The sequence below is a fragment of the Gadus macrocephalus genome, chromosome 19 (genome assembly GCF_031168955.1).
Source record: "Gadus macrocephalus chromosome 19, ASM3116895v1".
Classification (NCBI taxonomy): domain Eukaryota; kingdom Metazoa; phylum Chordata; class Actinopteri; order Gadiformes; family Gadidae; genus Gadus; species Gadus macrocephalus.
This window is the reverse complement of record NC_082400.1, coordinates 1,338,763-1,361,622: the sequence shown is the minus strand read 5'-3', so window position 1 is coordinate 1,361,622 and position 22,860 is coordinate 1,338,763. Positions and strand designations below refer to the sequence as shown.

The 22,860-nt window shown below is 42.0% G+C and overlaps 1 protein-coding gene across 1 annotated transcript in view; it reads right to left on the bottom strand.

The window, feature by feature from the left end:
- grin3a (glutamate receptor, ionotropic, N-methyl-D-aspartate 3A) overlaps positions 1-22,860 on the bottom strand; it is a 106,540-nt gene that overhangs the window by 24,607 nt on the left and 59,073 nt on the right. Inside the window, exon 7 of the mRNA XM_060038834.1 lies at positions 160-311. Coding sequence (XP_059894817.1) covers positions 160-311 — 152 coding nt within the window. The remainder of the gene's footprint in view (positions 1-159; positions 312-22,860) is intronic.

Sequence of the window (22,860 nt, the reverse complement as noted above, 5' to 3'; positions counted from 1 at the left end):
CATCACATCCTGAGGTGATGACATCACATCCTGAGGTGATGATGGTAAATGACATCACATCCTGAGGTGATGACATCATATCCTGAGGTGATGATGGTAATATGATATCACATCCTGAAGTGATGATGGTAGATGACTTCACATCCTTCCTTAACTCACCTCTGTCACAGCGAAGCTCCTCTTCCCACAGGGCACCACTTTGTACCATTTGTCGTGCAGCAGGTCCATGAAGCCGTCAGACTTGTACTGGCTCACGAGCTCAGAGATGTTGGAGGTGAAGGGAGAGTTCTGCGGAAGGCCGATACCGTAGCCTGGATTACATTAGATTACACAGATTAGTAGGACACTCAAACAGAATCCAGTGAAGTTTAATATATCAGTGTACAAACAAACATCCAACCTCCTCAAAACATGATCAGTTCAATTCAATTTCCATTTTATTTGAAAGGGAACAACATGTAAATCAAAGATAAAGGTAACCATTTCATGCACCACTCCAGAGGTAGGCTTAGGATAATTTACATCTGCAGTCCCTAGGTACAAGTAAATACAACACATAAAATATAAAACATCACCCAAAAAGTACATGTAACAAATAGCAATGTATCGCACATGAAATGTCCCTCACAGACACACGTGTACAGACACACACACACACACACACACACACACACACACACACACACTACATGATCAGGGGGTATGGTGACATGCAAAGCACACAACACTACAACCACAAACATACAAACTTTGAGAAAGTGAAACCCCTTCTCACTGTCTCTCACTAACCAGCAAACTGTTGGTTGGAATTGTACTTCCGCCGCAGTAGGGGGCAGTATGTCAGTCAATCTAACCTTGTCAAGGAAATGGTCCCCCATGTTATTGGAATGGCCTAACTGGCCTTGTTTTGTCCAATTGAGACAACTTCCTTTGCTTATTTAAGGGGTATCTAATTTTTTGTTGAGGTGAGTGAGGGTAGGTGCTGGCTTGTTGTGAGGCCAGTACTAGTAATGCTACGCTATGCTAAATTTATGCTATGCTATGCTAAATTATGGTAAACTATGCCAAGTTGCTAAAAGCTCTTTTGTGAAACATTTAATAACATAAGCAAATAAAACGTAACTTTTTTTTTTTAAGTGTGTCTGAAAGCAGCTAGTGTGTGAGCATTGGATTACATTATAAAATTAGTCAATTTATGGTAACAGGTAATTGTTCAATGGAAAGTGTAGCATACTATGCATGCAAATCAATTATTTAAGACATTTAAAAATGCAAGGCAACTACTATTGGTTAGTTGAAAATAATAATCATCATTGAGATAAACATCCCTTCCAGTATCCTGGCCAAGACAGGAAGCAGTAGCCTACAGTCACACATAGAATACACACAAAATACACACAAAACATAAGAAAAATAAATCCACTAAAATAGTCCCCAGGGTGGAAGGGGGATATCAATTTCGCAAGACATTTGGGGAGGCTCAAGGAGGAGAGCAGGGGCGGATGGTGTATAGGGGCAATTTGGGTGACGCACTAGCAACTGGGAGAAAGAGGATTATTTTTTTTCTATCACAGCAAAAGTAGTTTTGAGTGTTCTAGACATATTATCTGTCATTGTCCAATCAGCATTCTCCCATTGACTAATGTTATTTCGGATAATGAGCCTTCAATGCATTTTCAATGGGGATTTGGGACTCGCCCTCAAGTCCTTCCGTCAAACGTAACTGAGCAAAGAGCGCGAAGGGATATCTTCGATCAAGTCACTTGCTAATTTCAACATGGCTGCTAATGTGTGCAATTCTGTTGTGTCGCTGAAAGAAGTTCCTTTTAGTCGACGAATTGGCATTAAAGCAATCAGGACCTCCAAGACCAAAATGAATAATTAAACAAATTTCTACAAAGGGGGGAAAGTCCTACACCCGAGGATTTTCAACAAATTGTTCCGAGAAAAAAAGCTGGCTAGCAGGTTGTGAAGAAGCTAACGCAGTCTTCTGCTACCCCTGCCTACTCTTCCACCCTGACGACTGTTTGGGTATCGACTGGTGTGACAGATATGCATCATCTGTCTGAGAAAATTAAGAATCACATGGATAGCCACATGGATAGCTGCTTGAGATTTGCGACTATTGGGTGGGTGAACATTGCCACTCAACTGGACGAGGGATAACGGCTAGCTGTTCTTCGCCACAATGATGAGGTGAGCAAGAACCGACACATCCTCAACCGGCTCATCCAATGTATGAAGTTTTGCGGAGTGTTTAAGTTGGCTTTGCGAGGCAAGGATGAGACGGAGGGCTCCACAAACCCAGGTATTTTTCTTGGATTGGTGGACTTCGTGGCACAGTTGGATGAAGTTTTCGATGACCATCTGAAAAATGCAACGGTGTTCAAGGGCACATCCAAGACGGGGCAGAACAAGCTTTTGGAATGTATGCTAGCGGTCGCACGGGAAAGGATTGTGGAGGAGGTCCAAGTCAGCTCGCTATCTGGATAGCTGATGAAACTACGGACGTCTCCACGCAGACACAGCTGGTGCTTGTGCTTAGATACAATGATGACAACCATGCAGTGCAGGAAAAAAATTTTAGTTTATTCCCATCTCGGATTCAACGTCAGTTTCAATTGCCAATGTATTTTTGGAGAGACTGAACCAGCTTTTGGCCAACGACAAAATGAAACTCGTTGCACAAGCTTATGATGGTGCCAGTGTGATGAGGGGAGAGAAGGATGGTGTGAAGCAAAAGGTGCGTGAACATTTTAAGAATGCCCATTATGTGCTTTGCTATGCACATCAGCTTAACTGAGTGAACGCTGGCGCGATTAGCAGCCGCTGCTCTCCGGTTTCTTTGACTGTTTTTAACTGTTTTAATTGTTTTGTTTTTTTTAACCGATGCCCACTGACTCAGCTACTGCAAGTGATCTTTTGCATCTATTGACTCCTGCTAGATTTTATTCTGTTACCCAGCGTGTGTCTTAGCCTGGATTAGCATTACCTGTTGCACCGGGCTGTTGGGCTGCCCTCACCTCCGCTGCCTGAAGTCTCCCCGTGGATTATCAACAATGTTGATCGACACGTATTTTGTGTGGTATGTGCTCGGCTGGACTTCCCTGTCCTTCATATTCAATCTCTCGTCAGCGGCAGTACTCCAATACACAGCCGCTGAGTTCCTGCAGCTATGTTTCCACCTGCCAGATCCACCACCGGCTTTCCACCGCCATGAATTCCCTCGGCCCTACTGTCGGAAATATGTTCACTGCGGATCCCGACGGAGCTTCCACATCGACGACAGCAACCAGATCCATTCCTTCTGGTCCTCTTCTCGTCATCCCCCAGGAATCACCGGACGTAAAGCTGACCGCAGTGTGTTAGCCAGCCTAGCCAGGTCGGCTAACAACAACAACACCAAACACCAACACAACGACGTCAACTTCGGCCTATTTAACGTCCGCTCTCTTACGAGCAAGGGTCCTCTCGTCCAGGAGCTCCTTACTGACCGTAAGCTTGATTTCCTCTGTTTGACTGAAACTTGGCAACAGCCTAGCGACTTTTCACACCTGAACGAATCCACACCTCCCGGGTTTGTTTACTCCTGTAATCCCCGTGCCTCTGGCCGAGGAGGTGGTCTCGCGATAATATATCGCGAGAATTGTAAAGTCTCGCCCGTTTCTGTACCTGCTCATCCCTCATTTGAATCCATCACCATTCAACTGAATGGCCCTACACCTACTATAGTCGCCACTGTCTATCGCCCACCAAAGCATAATAGTGATTTTATAAATGAATTTTCTGCTTTTACTACCCATCTTTCCTCACTATCACCCAACATAATATTACTAGGGGACTTCAACATACACATGGACAAAATCAGTAATCCCCTCACAAGTGAATTTACATCCTGCCTGGATAGTTTTGGACTGCAGCAACATATTCATTTCCCCACTCATTCAAAAGGACATGTTCTGGACTTGGTCTGTTGTTCTGGTGTCACTCCTCTTGCCTGTACTGCTGCTGAACTCCCCATTTCCGACCACATGTTTATATCTTTTACTGTCAACCTTACACTTTCCATTACAAACCTGCCCCGTGTTATATCATTCCGCAACATTAAGAACATTAATTTAAATACACTCTCTACTGGTATCAACTCCCTACCCAGCACTGACAGTCTGTCCTCCACCGACGATCTGGTTTCACATTACAACAACAGTCTTCATGATCTTCTTAACACCCTGGCTCCCCTTAAATCCCGCTGTTTCCTTCACTCACTCTGCCCCATGGTATACCACTGAACTACGCAAACTCAAGGAGAAAGGCCGTCAACTGGAACGCCTCTGCAAGAAAACTGGACTTGTTATACATAAAGAAATATATCACAACCACATTCTTCACTACAAGGACACTCTTTCTACAGCCAAATCTACCGACTACACCAATTTGATCAGTTCAGGTGACGGAAATACACGGGCCCTGTTCTCCACTGTCAACAAACTTTTACGACCACCGGACTCCATTGCTCCCCATCTATACTCAACTGATTATTGCAACTCCTTAATGTCATTCTTCACCACCAAAATAGAAAAAGATTCACCAGCAACTGACCCCTAACATCACCCACATACGGTCTTTTTCCACTTTCTCAGCCCCTGTCTCCCGTCTACTCTCAAGCTTCACCCTTCCCTCTGCTGAGGAAATCTCTGACCTCATCCGGAAATCCAAACCATCCACCTGTCAGCTGGACCCTATCCCTACTGTTTTAGTTAAAGGCTGCCTACCATCTCTTTCCCCCCTAATAACGTCCATCATACACTCCTCCCTCAGCTCCGGCCTCGTCCCCTCATCCTTCAAATCAGCTGCAATAACCCCCATACTCAAGACACCTGGTGCTGACCCCAATAACCTCAACAACTTCCGTCCTATCTCAAATCTCCCTTTCATATCAAAAATTCTGGAAAAAACAATAGCATCTCAGGTTCAAGCTCACTTATCCTTCAATAATCTTTACGAACAATTTCAATCTGGTTTCCGCCCCCTCCACAGCACAGAGACAGCCCTGGTGAAAATCACCAATGACCTTCTCATGGCAGCAGACTCCGGACACCTCACTATTCTCATCCTCCTTGATCTGAGTGCGGCCTTCGACACCATTTCACACAACATCCTCCTTGACGGACTGGCCTCCATTGGTATCACTGACACACCCCTGCACTGGTTTAAATCATATCTCTCCGGCCGTACTCAGTTCATCCAACTCAAAACTTTCAAATCCCAGTCACTTCCAGTCACTACCGGTGTTCCCCAGGGTTCTGTTCTAGGCCCCCTCCTGTTCATCATTTATCTACTTCCACTTGGCCATATTTTCCGTAAATGTAACATTAATTTCCACTGCTATGCGGATGACACCCAGCTCTACATATCCACCAAGCCCACTTCTACCCTTCTTCCCACCTCCCTCTCTGATTGCCTACAAGAAATAAAATCCTGGTTCACCTACAACTTTCTCAAACTCAACAGCAATAAAACAGAAGTCCTCCTCATCGGCACCAAATCAACCCTCACAAAACCTGACAGCTTTTCCATCACTATCGACAACACCTCAGTCTCCCCCTCCCCTCAGGTTAAGAGTCTGGGTGTCATCCTCGACAGCACACTATCATTTCAAGCACACATCAATAACATCACCAGGTCTGCCTACTACCATCTACGCAATATCAACCGCCTCCGCCCATCCCTCACACCCCATAGCACAGCCATCCTTATTCACACCCTGGTCACTTCCCGCATCGATTATTGTAACTCCCTCCTCTTCGGTCTCCCCCTCAAGTCCATCCGCAAACTCCAACTGGTTCAGTACTCTGCCGCCCGCATCATCACCAGAACCCCCTCCATTAATCACATCCACTTCAAGATTCTGCTCCTCACCTTCAAGGCCCTCCACAACCTCGCCCCTCCATACATCTGTGAACTCCTACACACCAACACACCCACCCGCACTCTCCGGTCCTCCTCTTCCATTCAATTCACTGTGCCTCCCGCACGCCTGGTTACCATGGGGTCCAGAGTCTTCAGCAGATCTGCCCCCCACCTCTGGAACACCCTCCCACCTGACATCCGTAATTCCGAAACTCTTTCCACTTTTAAGTCTCGTCTCAAAACACATCTTTTCAAACTGACATATTCCATCTAACCCATCTCACCCCACTTATGTAAATTGTTCAATGTATCTTGTTTTTGTGTTTTTTTATGATTGTTGATTATGTTTTCTGTTTTTAAACTGCCCTGTAAGGTGACCTTGGGTGCTTTGAAAGGCGCCCTCAAATAAAATGAATTATTATTATTATTATTTTTAATTTGATCAAGCAGCAAGCTACCTCCCGCATCAAAAAAGTCAAGGTTTTCTTTTCCGATCTGAGCGGTATTGCGTTATTCTTTTCCCGGTCACCGAAACGGTGCAGCGTTCTAGACAAGATTGTTTCACGAAGACTGCCCAGAGCCCTGTTTCAGGTAGCTGGTTTTGAGGCAACCCTGAGTTTGTTCGCTCTGAGTTAGTGGAAACTCTGGGTTTTCCGTTTCAGGTAGCAGGTTCAGCGCAACCGAGAGTTAGTTGCTGCGGCAACATACGCCGTGGGTCTAACCTGCTCGGGAGGTGGTTAGACCTACTCTGAGTTTGTTGTCTATAAGGCTGAAGGCAGCTCTCCGACAGAAGGAAGTGTTAGAAATGGCATGTCCTTTTCTACGAGAGCCTGTGGACGTAGAGGCTGCGATCCTCAGAAGGAATCTCCGTGAGGAACGATTATTAAGACCCCGGTTGGATATAATTTATTTTCCTGATAATTTTCTTCCCGAGCGCTATCGTTTTTCAGCGCAATCTATCATTTATTTAGACCACCTTCTCAGCCCCCATGTTAACTGTCAAACGCACCGGGGGCATGCTTTAAGTTTAAGTTTTGTTTTTTTATCGCAATTAACGCATGTGCCGAATGATCCGCCCCGTGCATCCCACCCGCTCTGTACTACAGTCACTTCAACGTTGTGGCTTTCCCATGATCAGAGTAGCTGACTAACCACGGATCTATAACTGCTGCAAGTCAAGAAACTCATTTTAAGAATGCAAGGCAGAAAAGACCCTGGTACTGCTTTTAACCAGATGCTGTTCTTCTCTACATGCACATGCTCAGCATAATCGTCTGCATTGTTCACTGAAATAAAACCCTTTGAGTAATCTGTTCAACAAAATAACTTGTCCCACCACAGCCCGTGTTCTAATAAAGACAATCTACTTTTTATGAGGATTCCTTTATTTCCTGAAAGCACAAAAAAAATTAAGTAATTTATATTGGGTATATTTTTAGAGCAGAGAACAGTATCCCAGTTTGCACCTCCCCCACCTTTAACTTATGTTCCAAAATTTGGATCTCCAAAGCATCCTTTTGCATCTTTTGAATTGTTACAATTGCATGGAAGTTGGTGAGGGCATCTGGTTCAAGTAGGGCGATGACGCCATCAGATGATTAGACAGTGCAATTATTACTTGAGCCAGAATATTGCCCCATCTAATATGCAACGCGCTGGGTTGCGTGTACATATTTAATTATTTTGAATAACCAACCTCTTATAAAGGCACTTCTATCCTGGGGGGTGGGGGGATCAGAGGAGCTCCCCCCAGTGATGCCCTCATCCACAGGACGCATACTCTGTTGGCTGAGGGCCATCTCCTCAGCCTCTGCTTTCTTTCGATTTGCTAACATGGAGGAAAATGTTACCCTAATATTCAGTAAGCGCTATTTTGAAGACATATATATATATATATATAATGCATTTTGCCTAGGTGTAGCCTTCTAATATATCTAAATCCTATTAAATATTGGCAGTGTTGGGGTGGCTGGGAAATGTACTACTTACATTTACTGCTTAAATATAGGCCCATCACATGTTGAATATAGCTGTTAAATTAGGTAGAGCAGGCAAAACAGCACAATTGTTTGATTTCAATTAAACATTAGTTTACCTGTTTAAACTATATTTTTGTACTTCATCTTCATTTGCTGCCAAGTCCTCGTGGGGCAACTCGGGGTTGCGTAAATTGACACACACACACACACACACACACACACACACACACACACACACACACACACACACACACACACACACACACACACACACACACACACACACACACACACACACACACACACACACACACTTTACATATTGAATCAGTGGAAGATATTAAACTTTCCTCTTATTTTATTTTACTAATTTATTTTACTCATGCATTGACTTGTTCAGCTATTTACTGCCAAGCTCTCTCTCGCGCTCTTGCTGCCGCGGCGGAATTGCTTTTTTTTGTTAAAATGGGTAACTGTTCGGCATACGCGTTCATTAGAATTTCCAATTCCGTGGGGGAAAAGTAAGTGGATCTACGCTTTTGTTCCATGTTTGATCATGTTATCAGAGATCCATTGATGATGGCTCTTTATAGTCAACAGGCACGCCCTCAACCCAGAGTGAACATACTCAGAGTTGATTAACCCAACGCTGATCACCTGTTCTGAAACCGAAAACCCAGAGTTGCTTTTCAACCCTGAACTCTGAGTCAACCAACTCAGAGCGCAGGATTAAACTCAGAGTATGTTAAACCAGCTACCTGAAACAGGCCTCTGAGCTTCATCTACAAGGTGGAATTTTAACAGCATGATCGTCAACACTGTGTACGAGAACCAAGATGACTCCTTGAATTTTTCGAAGCCATCAAGATGGGTTCACATGGTCCATTTGACCAGCTCAGCGTGAGAGAGGCATCTGGCTACGTCAGGATGCTACAGGACGAAGATTTCTTTTTTTTCCGGTGTTTTTTTCACAACATCATGCCCCACGTCGACATTCTGTACCAGAAGCTCCAGAAGAAGGACATTGATGCAGTCTTCATCAAAAGGGCCCTCAAGAGCTTTACAAGCAGTGTGTAGACCATGAGGTAAGATAACATTTATATTATTTGATCCTTCTCAAAGCAAAGCTTTGTTATGAGAACATATGCATGAATGGAGACTGTATTTGTGTTCTTTTTTATAATATATTGCCAGTGGTGTAATCTTGCTTGCTTTACTCTGTGCTGGACATCCTGGTTAGGCAAGGCACAATGGATAGCTTAAAAAACAGTGTTTAACACTAACAGTATGCAGTATGCCCTGCCCATTTTAAGTGGGTTTACTCATAATGTCTTCAGTGTTTCTTGAACAACCACTCATAAAAGGTTGCCCATATTATATTGATATTTTATCATATTTTTCTAAAGGCATACTTGACTGTAGATAGATTCATGAGTGAAGTTACCATCACAATAGATTAAAAAAACAGTGTTTAACACTAACATTATGCATCCCTGCCCATTTTAAGTGGGTATACTGACATCTTTGTACTGGATAAAGTGTGAACATGTGCATCCCGTAGACTACAGTACTGTACACAGCCTAACAAACACATCATTGGTTTGTTTGCATTCAGAGACTCTGACCAGCTGTAAGAGCCATCAGGAACCGACAGACCAAGGACGGTTTGACAGAATAGGCGAAGCAGAGACTCTCCAGTCTGAAGAGGTCTGCGACACCATCCTGGCTCACACCAAAGCGAGGTTCTCTTTCACTGGCCACATTGTGATTGCTACCCTTAGTACAAGGAAATATGCTTGAAAGGTACTGACATTTATTTCCTGCTGATGCTCTAAATGCCACTCTGAAGGATCAGGCTGAACTAGGCAAAGCTCAAGACGGAACTGTCTCTGATCTATGAGAATCGTGAATCAAGGCTTGCTGTGGTGCACTGGCACTGTACCAGGGTTATCATGAGCTACAACCTCCAGGAGACATTCTCTGAGACTGTGAGTTTGTTGAACATTCTAATAACTACTCCTATGACAACAGCTGAAGCTGAGAGATGTTTCTCAACTTTGCAAAGAATTAAGACATTCCTGCAAAATGCAATGGGCCAGGTCGTCTGAATGCACTGGCCATGCTCTCCATGGAGAGGGAACTAGTCCTCAACATGTGTAATTTCAATGAGAAAGTCATCGACCACTTTGCTGCACTGAAAGAGAGACCAGCAAAGTTTCAGTACAAGCAATGTAGTCTCTCTCTCTCTCTGTCCTCCACCCCCTCTTCCCGTGAGGATGGACACTGGGTTACAGCGGCCCTCGCAACCCCACACCACCGCCCCACCCCTTTCAAGTATATATTGTATAAAGCTCTCTGCAAACCTATGGTGGCATCATGCCTTCACTATGTCTTGAACAGCCACTCATAAGGTTGCCCATATTATACTGATATTTTATCATATTTTTCTAAATGCATACTTGACTGAAGATAGATTTATGAGTGAAGTTACCAACACAATTGATTGGCCGTAACACACAAACCCCTTTTAGAATCTCTCTCTCTCTCTCTCTCTCTCTCTCTCTCTCTCTCTCTCTCTCTCTCTCTCTCTCTCTCTCTCTCTCTCTCTCTCTCTCTCTCTCTCTCTCTCTCTCTCTCTCTCTCTCTCTCTCTCTCTAAAACACACGTACAGATAGAGACAGAGAGAATGTTAACTTGAGTATAATTCCCAATTATTATTGATGTATTTGCACTTCTTGTTGAATTCTACAAGGCAAATTAAGTTAAAACTTGGTTCCCCGGCTCCATTCGTCTTTGTAAGGAAATGTTCTATTTTGTCATTATTATTTTGTCAGAATGCACCAGAATGCTTTGTTTGTATGTGAAAATCACAAAAAAATCTTCGGGGGGAGGATGCCCCCAGACCCCCCTACAGGGGTTTGGTTTACAAACTTTCTGGCCCCCCTAAAATAAAATTTGCCGGACGCCACTGGAGGATAGTAATATTAAGTTTGAGCAACAAAGTGTAAAGACATTTCAGGAGGCTCAAGGAGGGGATTAATATCCAGACCTGCAAACTCCTCAGAGGAAAAAAGGTGACAGTGTCACGGGGGGATTTATTTTTTATTGTAATATGCAAATGACACTAGTTTGAGCGTGACTTAACAAAACTCAGCATACTTTATCAAAAATCAATGTCTAAACATCCTTGAGGCTTACATTTATTTATTTTTTTTAACTCACAATTATTTTTTTTGTCTCTTAGCCTGTGGGGTGTTCCACAAAGCCGGTTCTATCACATAACCGGGTAAGTTAACCCAGGGTTTGCTGTAACCCTAGGTTTTCCGTTCCAAAAGGATCACGGTATGTTAGTTGCTATAGAAACATATGCTCTGATCAAACCTGGTCGGAGCAGGTTTTGCGCAGGTTAAGTTTGAAACATAACCCGGTTTTGGGTATTTAAACCCGCGTTCACCGCAGATTTCATGTGTTCACAATGGCATGCCCTTTTGATGAGAGAACTGCTGATATCGGAGCGCAAATTATACGTGCAATCCACCGGGAGCGATTGATAAGACCACGGCTCGACATCTTGGCATATCAAATGACGTTTTGCTGGAGTGGAGAGATAGGCCTATAGATTCTCGCGCAAATCTTTAATATATTTAAATAGCCTTACATAGCCAACACTACCAATCGAGGACCTGGCCTCAGTTCACTCCAGACTATTTGCGTAGCCCTCCGTTTTTTGCAAAAGGTAGTTTTATCTAGGCTATAATGTTGGAGAAGCTGAGCACATCTCAGTCCTTTCAGATGACCCATCCAAGATTTGTATCGGCCTCCTATCATACGAAGAGCAATATTGAGTACTATGCCGAGAGGCACTTACAACACAAAGTATAAAATAGTCCTCCACTGAGGACTATTTTATACTATAGTCTCTCTTTTATACTATAGTCTCCAGTGGACTTGCATCCACTGGAGAATGTTTGATCGTTACACGCACTAATCCATCTTGATCTGTGAAGTTGATGAATCGTCACTTTCAGGTTTTCTACCCAGTTACCAAAAAAATAAACATTTGGAATAGTATGCGCTGTGGCAAGCACATGGTTTGCATGTGTTACTTCGAAGGCAAAAAATATATAAAATACAAGAAAACACAAAAACCTACATTCGACCAGTGGGGTATGGCCCCTGACTCTCTGAGGAGGTATACCTCCAGGTACCCCCTCCATGCCAGGGTGCCCTGAATTTATGTTTATTAACAGCTCCTCCACCGGGGTCAAGACAATTTGAGGGCCAGATCCAGTCTGCCGACTGTCTGCCTTTTCACGATTGGCTTAAAAAAATTGCTTATTTAAATTTATACCAATACGATGGTGGGAAAAGCTTACCAGTTTGTATACTTTTTATACTTGGAAGCCATCGGAGTACATATTTTTTTAGAAGTAAGGGGTTATGTGGAAGGATCTTTAAGAATGCTTAACTGGGATATTTATATATTCATGGCTGAAATATTAAAGGTTGGGTATGGAATTCGCTTTTTTGGCCATTTTTGCAAAATTACTTGAAATCCTTATCATAACCCACTTACAGCCACTGAGTTAGAAGTACTGACATGAAAATTAAACAAGTCAATCATCTGTGGAACGGGCAGGGCTCGAAAAACTCCAGCCAATGATTTCCATTGCCACCGAGTTGCATTGGACAGTAAGTACGTCAATCAAACGGTCGTACTGCAATCCCCCTCCCCCGCGCCCCGCCCCCGCCCCGGTTTGAATACGTGCACGTATTCAAACCTTGTGACCCAGAGCAAGCTTCGAGATTCCTGTGTGCTTCAAGATTCCGAATGGCCCAGAGAAATGACAACTATAAGAAAGATTCTGAAGCAAGTGCTGAGATTCCGATTGGCCCAGAGAAATGTCAATTAAAAGAATGATCCAATAATTTTTCGCAATTCTGGACCCCCCCCCCCCCCCCTCCCCAAAACAAAACTCTCCGGTTCTACACGATTCACATGAATGACCAAATTGACCAAGAAAACGGCGATTGTCGCCGAAAAGAGACAAGTTTGCAGCTTTGAATATCACATTTGAGCTACAAAGTGTAGTCTTGTGGTGGACTCCATGGACATAATTCACCATACTGTGTTATTGACATGTTTTTGTTTTGTGTTATAGGGATACTGTCTCTTAAGAATCACGTGACTTCTGTGTTGATATGCCAGTCTCTGCAATGTATGAATTAGGCGTTTTTCATATGACACAACCCGCCATTTCTTGTCGAGGTGAGAAAATTACAAAACACAACTTGTTTGCGAGTGTCGCTGCTGTGTGTGCACTTCCGTGTGTGTTCTAACCTGCGCGTGTGCCGATGGCGGCAACACATTCTCACTCCGAGCGCGTCGATTTCTGATGAACGATCAGTGACTTTGGCTTCAGTTTCTGACGCAAAAGGGTACCCTTTTGCTTCCTTTTTCGACGCATGGGGTTTTGAACTCGTTACAATGTAACCCCTTCACGGGGGACCCGATAGCTGCACATAGAGATGCTATGAGCATTCATCCCATTGGCTAACGGAGGACCTTGCACTTCTTTTTTCGACGCAGGGGGTTTTCCACTCATTACAATGTCATCCCTCCGCGGCAATATATGAAGCTATGAGCATTCATCCCATTGGCTAACGGAAGAGCCGATGGCTGCACATAGAGACGCTATGAGCATTCATCCCATTGGCTAACGGAGGACATTGCGCTTCTTTTTTCGACGCAGGGGGTTTTCCACTCATTGCAATGTAATCCCTCCACGGCAATATATGAAGCTATGAGCATTCATCTCATTGGCTAACGGAAGACCCGATGGCTGCACATTAACGGCGATTTTACAGTGAAATCTGTGACATTCCTCAACACAACTACACCAACGTGTCCTTGTTAGTTAAGGCTATGGGCATCACTTGTCCTGTTTTGTGCTTTGATTGAGAGAAACAATCGTTTTTTTTATCAGTGTTGGGTAGCTGAGGTCGTTGCTATAGAGACCACGTCCGTCCGCTTTTTTTGACAACTGACAGAGCAACCCTTTCTCATCAAAATTACGTTCCCAGAGAACTATTGGGCGTTCTCAATTACGTTTGTCTAAAAAACGTATTTTAATAATAATAATAATAATACATTTAATTTAGAGGCGCCTTTCAAGGCACCCAAGGTCACCTTACAGAGCATAAAGTTATCATAAATCGTTTAAAAACAAGACATTGTGGAAAAATAAATAAATAAATAAATAAAACAAAAACAAGACAAAACAAACAAACAATTAAGACAGTGATCAGTTAGACGTTGTATGCGAGTTTGAACAGGTGAGTTTTGAGTTGTGACTTGAAGGTTGTAATGGTGTCTGACTGTTTTATGTGTGGGGGGAGGGAGTTCCAGAGCCTGGGTGCTGAACAGCTGAATGACCGGGCACCCATTGTAATGAGTCGTGATGTAATTTTGTCCGTGATTACGTTTTATTGAACACATCGTAAATACGAATTCGCTCTCAGCCTATTTTTTGCCATTTATTTACCGTGTTACTATGGCAGAATAAAGAATAAATTCATGCATTGTCATTCAACTTGAACATGTGTTTTTACAGTATAGAGTGGTGGAGGGATGACGTCGGTTGGCCAACCCGGAAGTGAGTGTCACCCTGGGTTCCCTTGACAAAAAGCCAACGGGTTTTTCCATTGGATTTTGGATTATTGCAGAAAAATTAGCATCTTTGAAGCACCTCCTCAAAAACTGAAAATAAATAAATAAATAAATAAAAATAACCGTGCTCCAAAGAACTAAATGTAAACCAATGCATTCTGATTGGGAGTGTTTCTCAGATTTTTCCATGCTACACAGAACGAAATGTAAACCCATGCAAATAAAGACTTCATGGTCACAATAATTTAAATATCATTAATCTCCTGAGTTTGTAGGGTGGTATTCTATTTTTTTCAACGGGGCTGCATCCAGTCACTTGACCGTCATGGTTGCTATGGTGGTTGCTATCGACCGCCCCCTCTAATACATGGCTCTAAAAACCACGCGGCAAAGGAGCTGCCGTCAATTGTGTTTTTGTCGTAAACTAGGGTCCGATGGTTAAAAAATAGACAGATATTCCAAGGTATCCTTAAAAGGCAGCATGGATGTTTTTATTTTCTGCAGTTTATATAACCTATTTTTGAAGGCAAAACACCAAGCTCATTGATTTAACGAGGCAGGGCTATTTGAAACAATTTATTAAATAAATATTTGTGAGGTCATTCCTTCTCCTGAGGTTGCTTCCTATTTATGTCTAGTGTACACCCCTACTGTCCACAAGCATCCCCCCCCCTCCCCATATGGATTTGGAGAATTGTTGCCACGTCCCAGTGGTGGAGGTATCATATACCTATATGAAAGAGGGCATTCAATTATAGCCTACTACAATGATCAATTAGGAGGCCGAAGCTCTAAAGGAAGTGATGCAATAGGTGGCTGAGTCGACAATATTTAAGTAAGCTGTACCTTGGGGTCTCTTATATATCAAAGGGGGTCTCAAAGGACGCATACGCTTCAACCTGTGGCTCCAGCCCTACAGGAAATGACTCGGCAAGTGCTCCATCTCGTTGCAACTCAACCAGCGGCTCACTTGCAAGATTTTGGCCTGAAGTTCATCCCAGAACTACACCCTAGCCATCCAACATGCATATCTGAGAATCAGGCCTCTATTTAATAATGACAAAAAGTTATGAGAGAAATACACATTAACTTTTTGTTATCTCAAAAGCGGCGTGGTGCCGGCTCCTTTTGACCTTTTGACCCCAGACTTCAAAAACGTGGCCACAGGCCAGCTGCGTCTACACACCTTAAGCCACAAATGTACACCTCCATCCTACAAAAAATGGGGACTAGAAACTAACCTCTGTCTTATGTACATTTACTGTACTGTTGGAGGTCACGCCCCTTTTCCGGCCTTTTCGAGATAGCTAGGGACACTAAAATGTTTACACACATTTCCCGGGGCCCCGAGAACGACATATCCGAGATTTGGAGTTTTAGCCCTTAGGGAAAAAAAGTTTTCCCAAATGGGCTGTCATTTGGACAAAGCCCCTCAGAAGTGTTGCCTGCAAGACCTAATGGTTCAGAATGTGGTGGAAAAACTGTTTTTGAGATAGGAAGGTCCTACCGCCCTGAATTTGAATACCATATTCTAGGGCCTAACTGGGACCCTCGCACCGAAACTTGGCCCGGTCGGACCCCGAGGGCAGGAAGGGGGGGCCTTGCCCTCGGGGTCTGACCGGGCCAAGTTTCGGGCAGGAAGGGCCCCCCCTTCCTGCCCTCGGGGTCCGACCGGGCCAATTTTCGGTCGGACTAAGGGCTAGAACTCCAAATCTCGTATATGTCGTTCTCGGGGCCCCGGGAAATGTGTGTAAACATTTTAGTATCCCTAGCTATCTCGAAAAGGCCGGAAAAGGGGCGTGACCTCCAATAGTACAGTAAATGTACATAAGACAGAGGTTAGTTTCTAGTCCCCAATTTTTGTGGGAGGGAGGTGTACATTTGTAGACACAGCTGGCCTGTGGCCACGTTTTTGAAGTCTGCGGTCAAAAGGTCAAAAGGAGCCGGCACCACGCCGCTTATGAGATAACAAAAAGTTAAAGTGCATTTCTCTCATAACTTTTTGTCATCATTAAAGAGAGGCCTGATTCTCAGATATGCATGTTGGATGGCTATGGTGTAGGTCTGGGAAGAACTTCAGGCCAAAATCTTGCAAGTGAGCTGCTGGTTGAGTTGCAACGAGATGGAGCACTTGCCGAGTCATTTCCTGTAGGGTTGGAGCCACAGGTTGAAGCGTATGCGTCCTTTGAGACCCCCTTTGATATATAAGAGACCCCAAGGTACAGCTTACTGAAATATTGTCAACTCATTGTCACCTATTGCATCACTTCCTTTAGGGCTTCGGCCTCCTAATTGATCATTGTAGTAGGCTATAATTGAATGCCCTCTTTCATATAGGTATATGATACCTCCACCACTGGGACGTGGCAACAATTCTCCAAATCCATATGGGGAGGGGGGGGGATGCTTGTGGACAGTAGGGGTGTACACTAGACATAAATAGGAAGCAAACTCAGGAGAAGGAATGACCTCACAAATATTTATTTAATAAATTGTTTCAAATAACCCTGCCTCGTTAAATCAATGAGCTTGGTGTTTTGCTTTCAAAAATAGGTTATAGAAGAAGTCTAAACTGCAGAAAATAAAAACATCCATGCTGCCTTTTAAGGATACCTTGGAATATCTGTCTATTTTTTAACCATCGGACCCTAGTTTACGACAAAAACAACACAATTGACGGCAGCTCCTTTGCCGCGTGCTTTTTAGAGCCATGTAAGTATTAGAGGGGGCGGTCGATAGCAACCACCATAGCAACCATGACGGTCAAGTGACTGGATGCAGCCCCGTTGAAAAAAATAGAATACCACCCTACACACTCAGGAGATTAATGATATTTAAATTATTATGACAATGTAGTCTTTATTTGCATGGGTTTTCATTTCGTTCTGTGTAGCATGGAAAAATCTGAGAACACTCCCATTCAGAATGCATTGGTCTACATTTCGTTCTTTGGAGCACGGTTATTTTTATTTATTTATTTATTTTCAGTTGTTGAGGAGGTGCTGCAAGGATGCTCATTTTTCTGCAATAATCCAAAATCCAATGGAAAAACCCGTTGGCTTTTGGTCAAGGGAACCCAGGGCGACGCCCACTTCCGGGTTGGCCAACCTACGTCATCCCTCCGCCACTCTATACTGTAAAAACACATGTTCAAGTTGAATGATAATGCATGAATTTATTCTTTATTCTGCCATAGTAACACGGTAAATAAATGGCAAAAAATAGGCTGAGAACGAATTCGTATTTACGATGTGTTCAATAAAACGTAATCACGGACAAAATTACATCACGACTCATTACAATGGGTGCCCGGTCATTCAGCTGTTCAGCACCCAGGCTCTGGAACTCCCTCCCCCCACACATAAAACAGTCAGACACCATTACAACCTTCAAGTCACAACTCAAAACTCACCTGTTCAAACTCGCACACAACATCTAACTGATCACTGTCTTGATTGTTTTTTTGTTTTGTCTTGTTTTTGTTTTATTTATTTATTTATTTATTATTTAATTTTTTTCCACAATATCTCGTTTTTTTTATTTATTTTTAAACTTGGTCTTTATTGGAAGTAAGACACATATTGTACATACAGTAACAGAAATAAAGTACAGACATACATTGGAAAATAGGTTAACAGGACTATATTAATGAAAAGAAAAGAAATAATAAAAAAAATAAAAATAAAAATAAAGAAAGAAAAATTAAAATAAATACAAGGGTGGCCTTTTAACAGGAGGAGACTTTACAGGAGCCACATATAGCTATATGAGTCCTTTAATATATAATATAATTCTTGATATTCTATAATAATGTTTATAATTTATTTTATTATCTAGACATGTCTTCATACAGTATGTTTAATTTCGTATCCATTTTACCCAGTTCCTAGCATATAACTCTTCTTTCAATTTCAGTTTATACGTTAACCATTCCATCCCCTGGATTTCCTCGATTATTAGGGGTGTAAATCTCTGGTTTCATCACGATACGATATTATATAGATTCATTGGACAACGATACGATATTTGCCGATATCAAAAGTCTGCCGCGATACGATTTCGATTCAGGGGCATGCGATCGATATGAGACGATATCATATGCCCATTTAACAAAACCTCTTACAATCACATCAACTCACATCAACTTAATTATAATTTCATAATTTTATTTCTTTGCTCTTCCGGATATTTAAAACAAATAATAAAGTGCCACATAATTGCATTTAAGCGCCAAAGGTTTTTTATGGCTTCAATTAAAGAGCCTGTAATGATCTTTCATTTTGAACGTAGACCATTCCCAACCTATCTGTGTGGATAGTTTTCTTCTAAAAACAAAACATCCCTAGGAATCATCTTGGCTGTTAAGATAAGCCGTCCGTGTTGCCAGATTGGGCACATTTTTCAGCCTGATTTGGCTACTTTTAATCACGTTAGGCTGGAAAAACGGGATATATACCCAATCTGGCAACACAAACCGAAACTAGACATCCTCGCGCTCACACATGTGCTCGCTGTTGCCTCGTTTAACCGGTGAATGGATACGAGCGGCTTGGCGCTTTGCGCAGAAATAGTTTCACAACCACCCGCGAAAGGAGATATATAATAATAAAAGGGTGTAATACTGCGATATGCATCGATGTTTGGCCGTTGCATCGATGCAGTTGGATCGTTCGCCAATCAATCGATGTATCGATCTACATCGATGTATCGTTACACCCCTATCGATTATAGATAGCCATTGCTTACATTGTGGCATGTCTGCTTTCAGCCAATTTTTAGTGATTGTCTTCCTGCTCGCTGTAAGAAGAATTTTCACCAGCTATAGATCATCTCTAGCTACACACTCTACTAAATGTCCGAGGTATAGGACTGTACATGTAAAGGGAATTGGATATCCCAGGGTCTGGCATACAACTTTATGTACCTCTTTCCAAAAAGGTTCTATTTTCTTGCAGCTCCAAAAAATATGTGTATGATTTGGTGACATCTCACCACATTGTCTCCAGCATGCTTGTGGAGTTGATAACTGTTTACTTGTTATTAATGGAGTGATAAAGTAACAGATCTGATTTTTCCAGGCAAACTCTCTCCACTTATGTGATTGTGTGGTGGTCTGGTGACATTGCCACATTTCATACCAAATCTCAGTAGAGATTTCCTCATCTAGCTCTTTCTCCCATTTGGCTTTTATATATAATGTTGAGTGTTGTTTGGATTCCATTAAACAAGTATAAAGAATTGAAATTGCCTTAGGTATTTCTCTACAGTATGACGCCACAAGAATCTTGATCAGGGGATGAATCTCCACATCCTTCTTTCTTATTTTTTTTTCATAGTAGTCCCTCATCTGTAGATACCTGAACAGATCTGCGTTCCTTACACCAAATCTATCTTTCATTTCTTGGAAACTCAGCATTACACCTTCCTTGATAATGGTACACATTGCCGTAATGCCAAAATGTACCCATCCTCTATAGGTCATGTCCATCTTCCCTGGAATAAATTCTCTGTCAAATGCAACCCATTTTAGAAGACTAAGTTCCCTACCTATTTTCAACTGCTTAGAAACTGAGTGCCATGTATCTAGCGTAAAAGATGTTACTGGATCAATCTGCGCCTTGAGCTGTAGAGGGGTTTGCCTTTCACCCATGTATGTTTGGATTGGGTAAGTATGAGTGCTTATCTCTATATCTTTCCAGCGGGTTATAGTGGTATTATTACCCCAACATAGAAGTGGGCGGATTTGTGCTGCATAGAAGTATTCCCTCAAATTTGGAAGTGCCATACCTCCTTTATCCTTAGGTAGTTGGAGAGTTGTAAAGCGTACTCTAGGTCGTCTTCCTTCCCATACAAATCTGGATATCAATTTGTCCCATTTTCTGAACTGTGCTTGGGGCACCTCCACTGGGAGAGATTGAAACAGGTATAATAACCTGGGTTGTAAGTTCATTTTGACAGCATTTATTCTGTCTGTGAGATCAATGGGATAAGTAGACCACCTCTCTATATCAGTTTTTATCAAATTGTTTACTTCCTCATAATTACTATTATATAGTTCTGAGAGGTCTTTGGTTATGTTAACTCCCAAATATTTAAGTGATTTTGCTTCCCATCTCAGTCTGTGCTTTTTTAGCTTATGTGTTGGTGTGGTATGGAAAATTAGTGTCTGTGTCTTTGTTACATTTAACTTATACCCAGAGTAGCAGCTGAACTTTTCTAGAGTCTGCATTAATCTATCAAAAGAGTTCACTGGGTCCTTCAAATAAATCATCACATCATCTGCAAAAAGGCTTATAATATGTTTTTCGTTGTGTATCTGTACTCCACCTAATAAGGAATCTTGTCTGATCATTTGAGCTAAAGGTTCAATGTATATGGCAAATAAGATGGGACTTAAGCAGCATCCTTGTCTAGTACCTCTTTCTAAAGTGAAATTATCTGAAAGGGAGCCATTTACTTTTACTCTCGCAGTTGGGTTGTTATAAATAGCTTCAATGCACTGTATTGTCTTTTGTTTGAAACCAAATTTTTCCAGTGTCATGTATAGGTAACCCCAGTTAACCATATCGAATGCTTTTTCCGCATCTAGACTAATTAGTGCTGTTGGTATTTTGTGTTTTTGGATTTTATTTATAATAAGCAGGGTTCTTCTAATATTGTCTTGAGTCTGACGTCCTCTAACAAAACCTGTTTGATCTTCATCTATAATATCCGGTAGTATTGTTTGTAATCTGTTTGCTAAGATGGAAGTATATATTTTATAGTCAACATTTAAGATTGATATAGGCCTATAATTTTTACATAATTCCCTATTCTTTTGTGTTTTGGGGAGTACAGTGATTATAGCTTCCTTCCATGACGGGGGGATGCGGTTTTCTTTCAAAATCCAGTTGAAGGTAGTGAGAAGAGTTGGAGTGAGCTCCTCCTTGAATTTCTTATACCACTCCGGCGAAAATCCATCGCTACCTGGGCTCTTCGATGTTTTTAATTTTCCTATTGCTTTATCAATTTCTTCTGTAGTTATGGGTGATGTTATTTGTTTATTTTGTATGTCTCCTATGGCGGGTAAATCCAGTGTGTCAAAAAATGATTTAGTCTCTCCTTATAACTGATGTTTGAGTATAGAGTTCCTTATAATAATTTCTGAATATACTTTCAATTCCCTTTGGATCATACGTAAGCAGGTTTGATTTGGGGTCTTGTATTTTATGGACAGCCCTTTCTTCTTGCTGTTTACGCAGTTTCTGTGCCAACAGTTTGGAAGCTTTTGGGCCTACTTCATAGTACGTTTGTTTGAGGTATCTTGTTTTCATTTCAACTTCCTGCTGCAGCATTACATTTATTTTATGACGTATCTCTTTTAATTGTTGTTTTGTATTATCTTCTGGACTTTCTTTATGTCTATGTTCTGTCATCTTAAGTTCAGTTTGAAGGGACTGATAGCGTGCAATATTTGTCTTTTTGAGGCCACTGGTAATTGCTATCAGTTTGCCGCGCATGACAGCCTTTAAGGCATCCCACAAAAAGATTGGCGCTGTTTCACCATTATCGTTGTCTTTCAGGTAGTTCTGAATTCCTGTTTTGATTTGGTCTGTTACTGATTCATTATTCAACAGACCTACATTTAGCCTCCATAGTGTATCTCTCTTTCTGCCCTTTAAGTAAACAGTTAGATATATGGCGCTGTGATCAGATACATCAGTCACACCTATTTGACATTCTTTGACTTTATGTCTTTCTTCTTTTTGCATAAAAAAATAATCTATTCTTGAGTATACTGAGTGTGTTCCTGAATAGTGACTGTAGTCTCTTTTAAGAGGGTGAATATCCCTCCATACATCAAAATAGCCCATTTCCTCCAATGTTTTGTTTACCAGTCTTGACATATTCATCTTACCTCTATTCTTACTAGTTGTATCTAGATTATGGTCCAGCACTACATTGAAATCCCCCCCGCAGATGCACATGCCCTCCACTTGTACTGCAATAACATCAAAAAGGGATTTCAAAAAGTTTTTATCACTTTCCGGCGGTGCATAAACATTTACCAGAGTGACCATGTTCTGATCAATTGTCCCTTTAATTATTATATACCGACCCTCTTTATCTTTTATTTCCTTCAGGCATTCAAAGTTGGTTGAATTTGATATGAGAATTGCTACCCCTCTTTGACGTGTATTTGTGTGTGAGCTATAGAAGGATTTTCTGAATCCAAACCTTTTTAGTTTCTCATGTTTTCACAGTTTGTGAAAGGTGTGTCTCTTGCAGAAAACAAATCTGTGCCTTATCTTTTTTTACTTT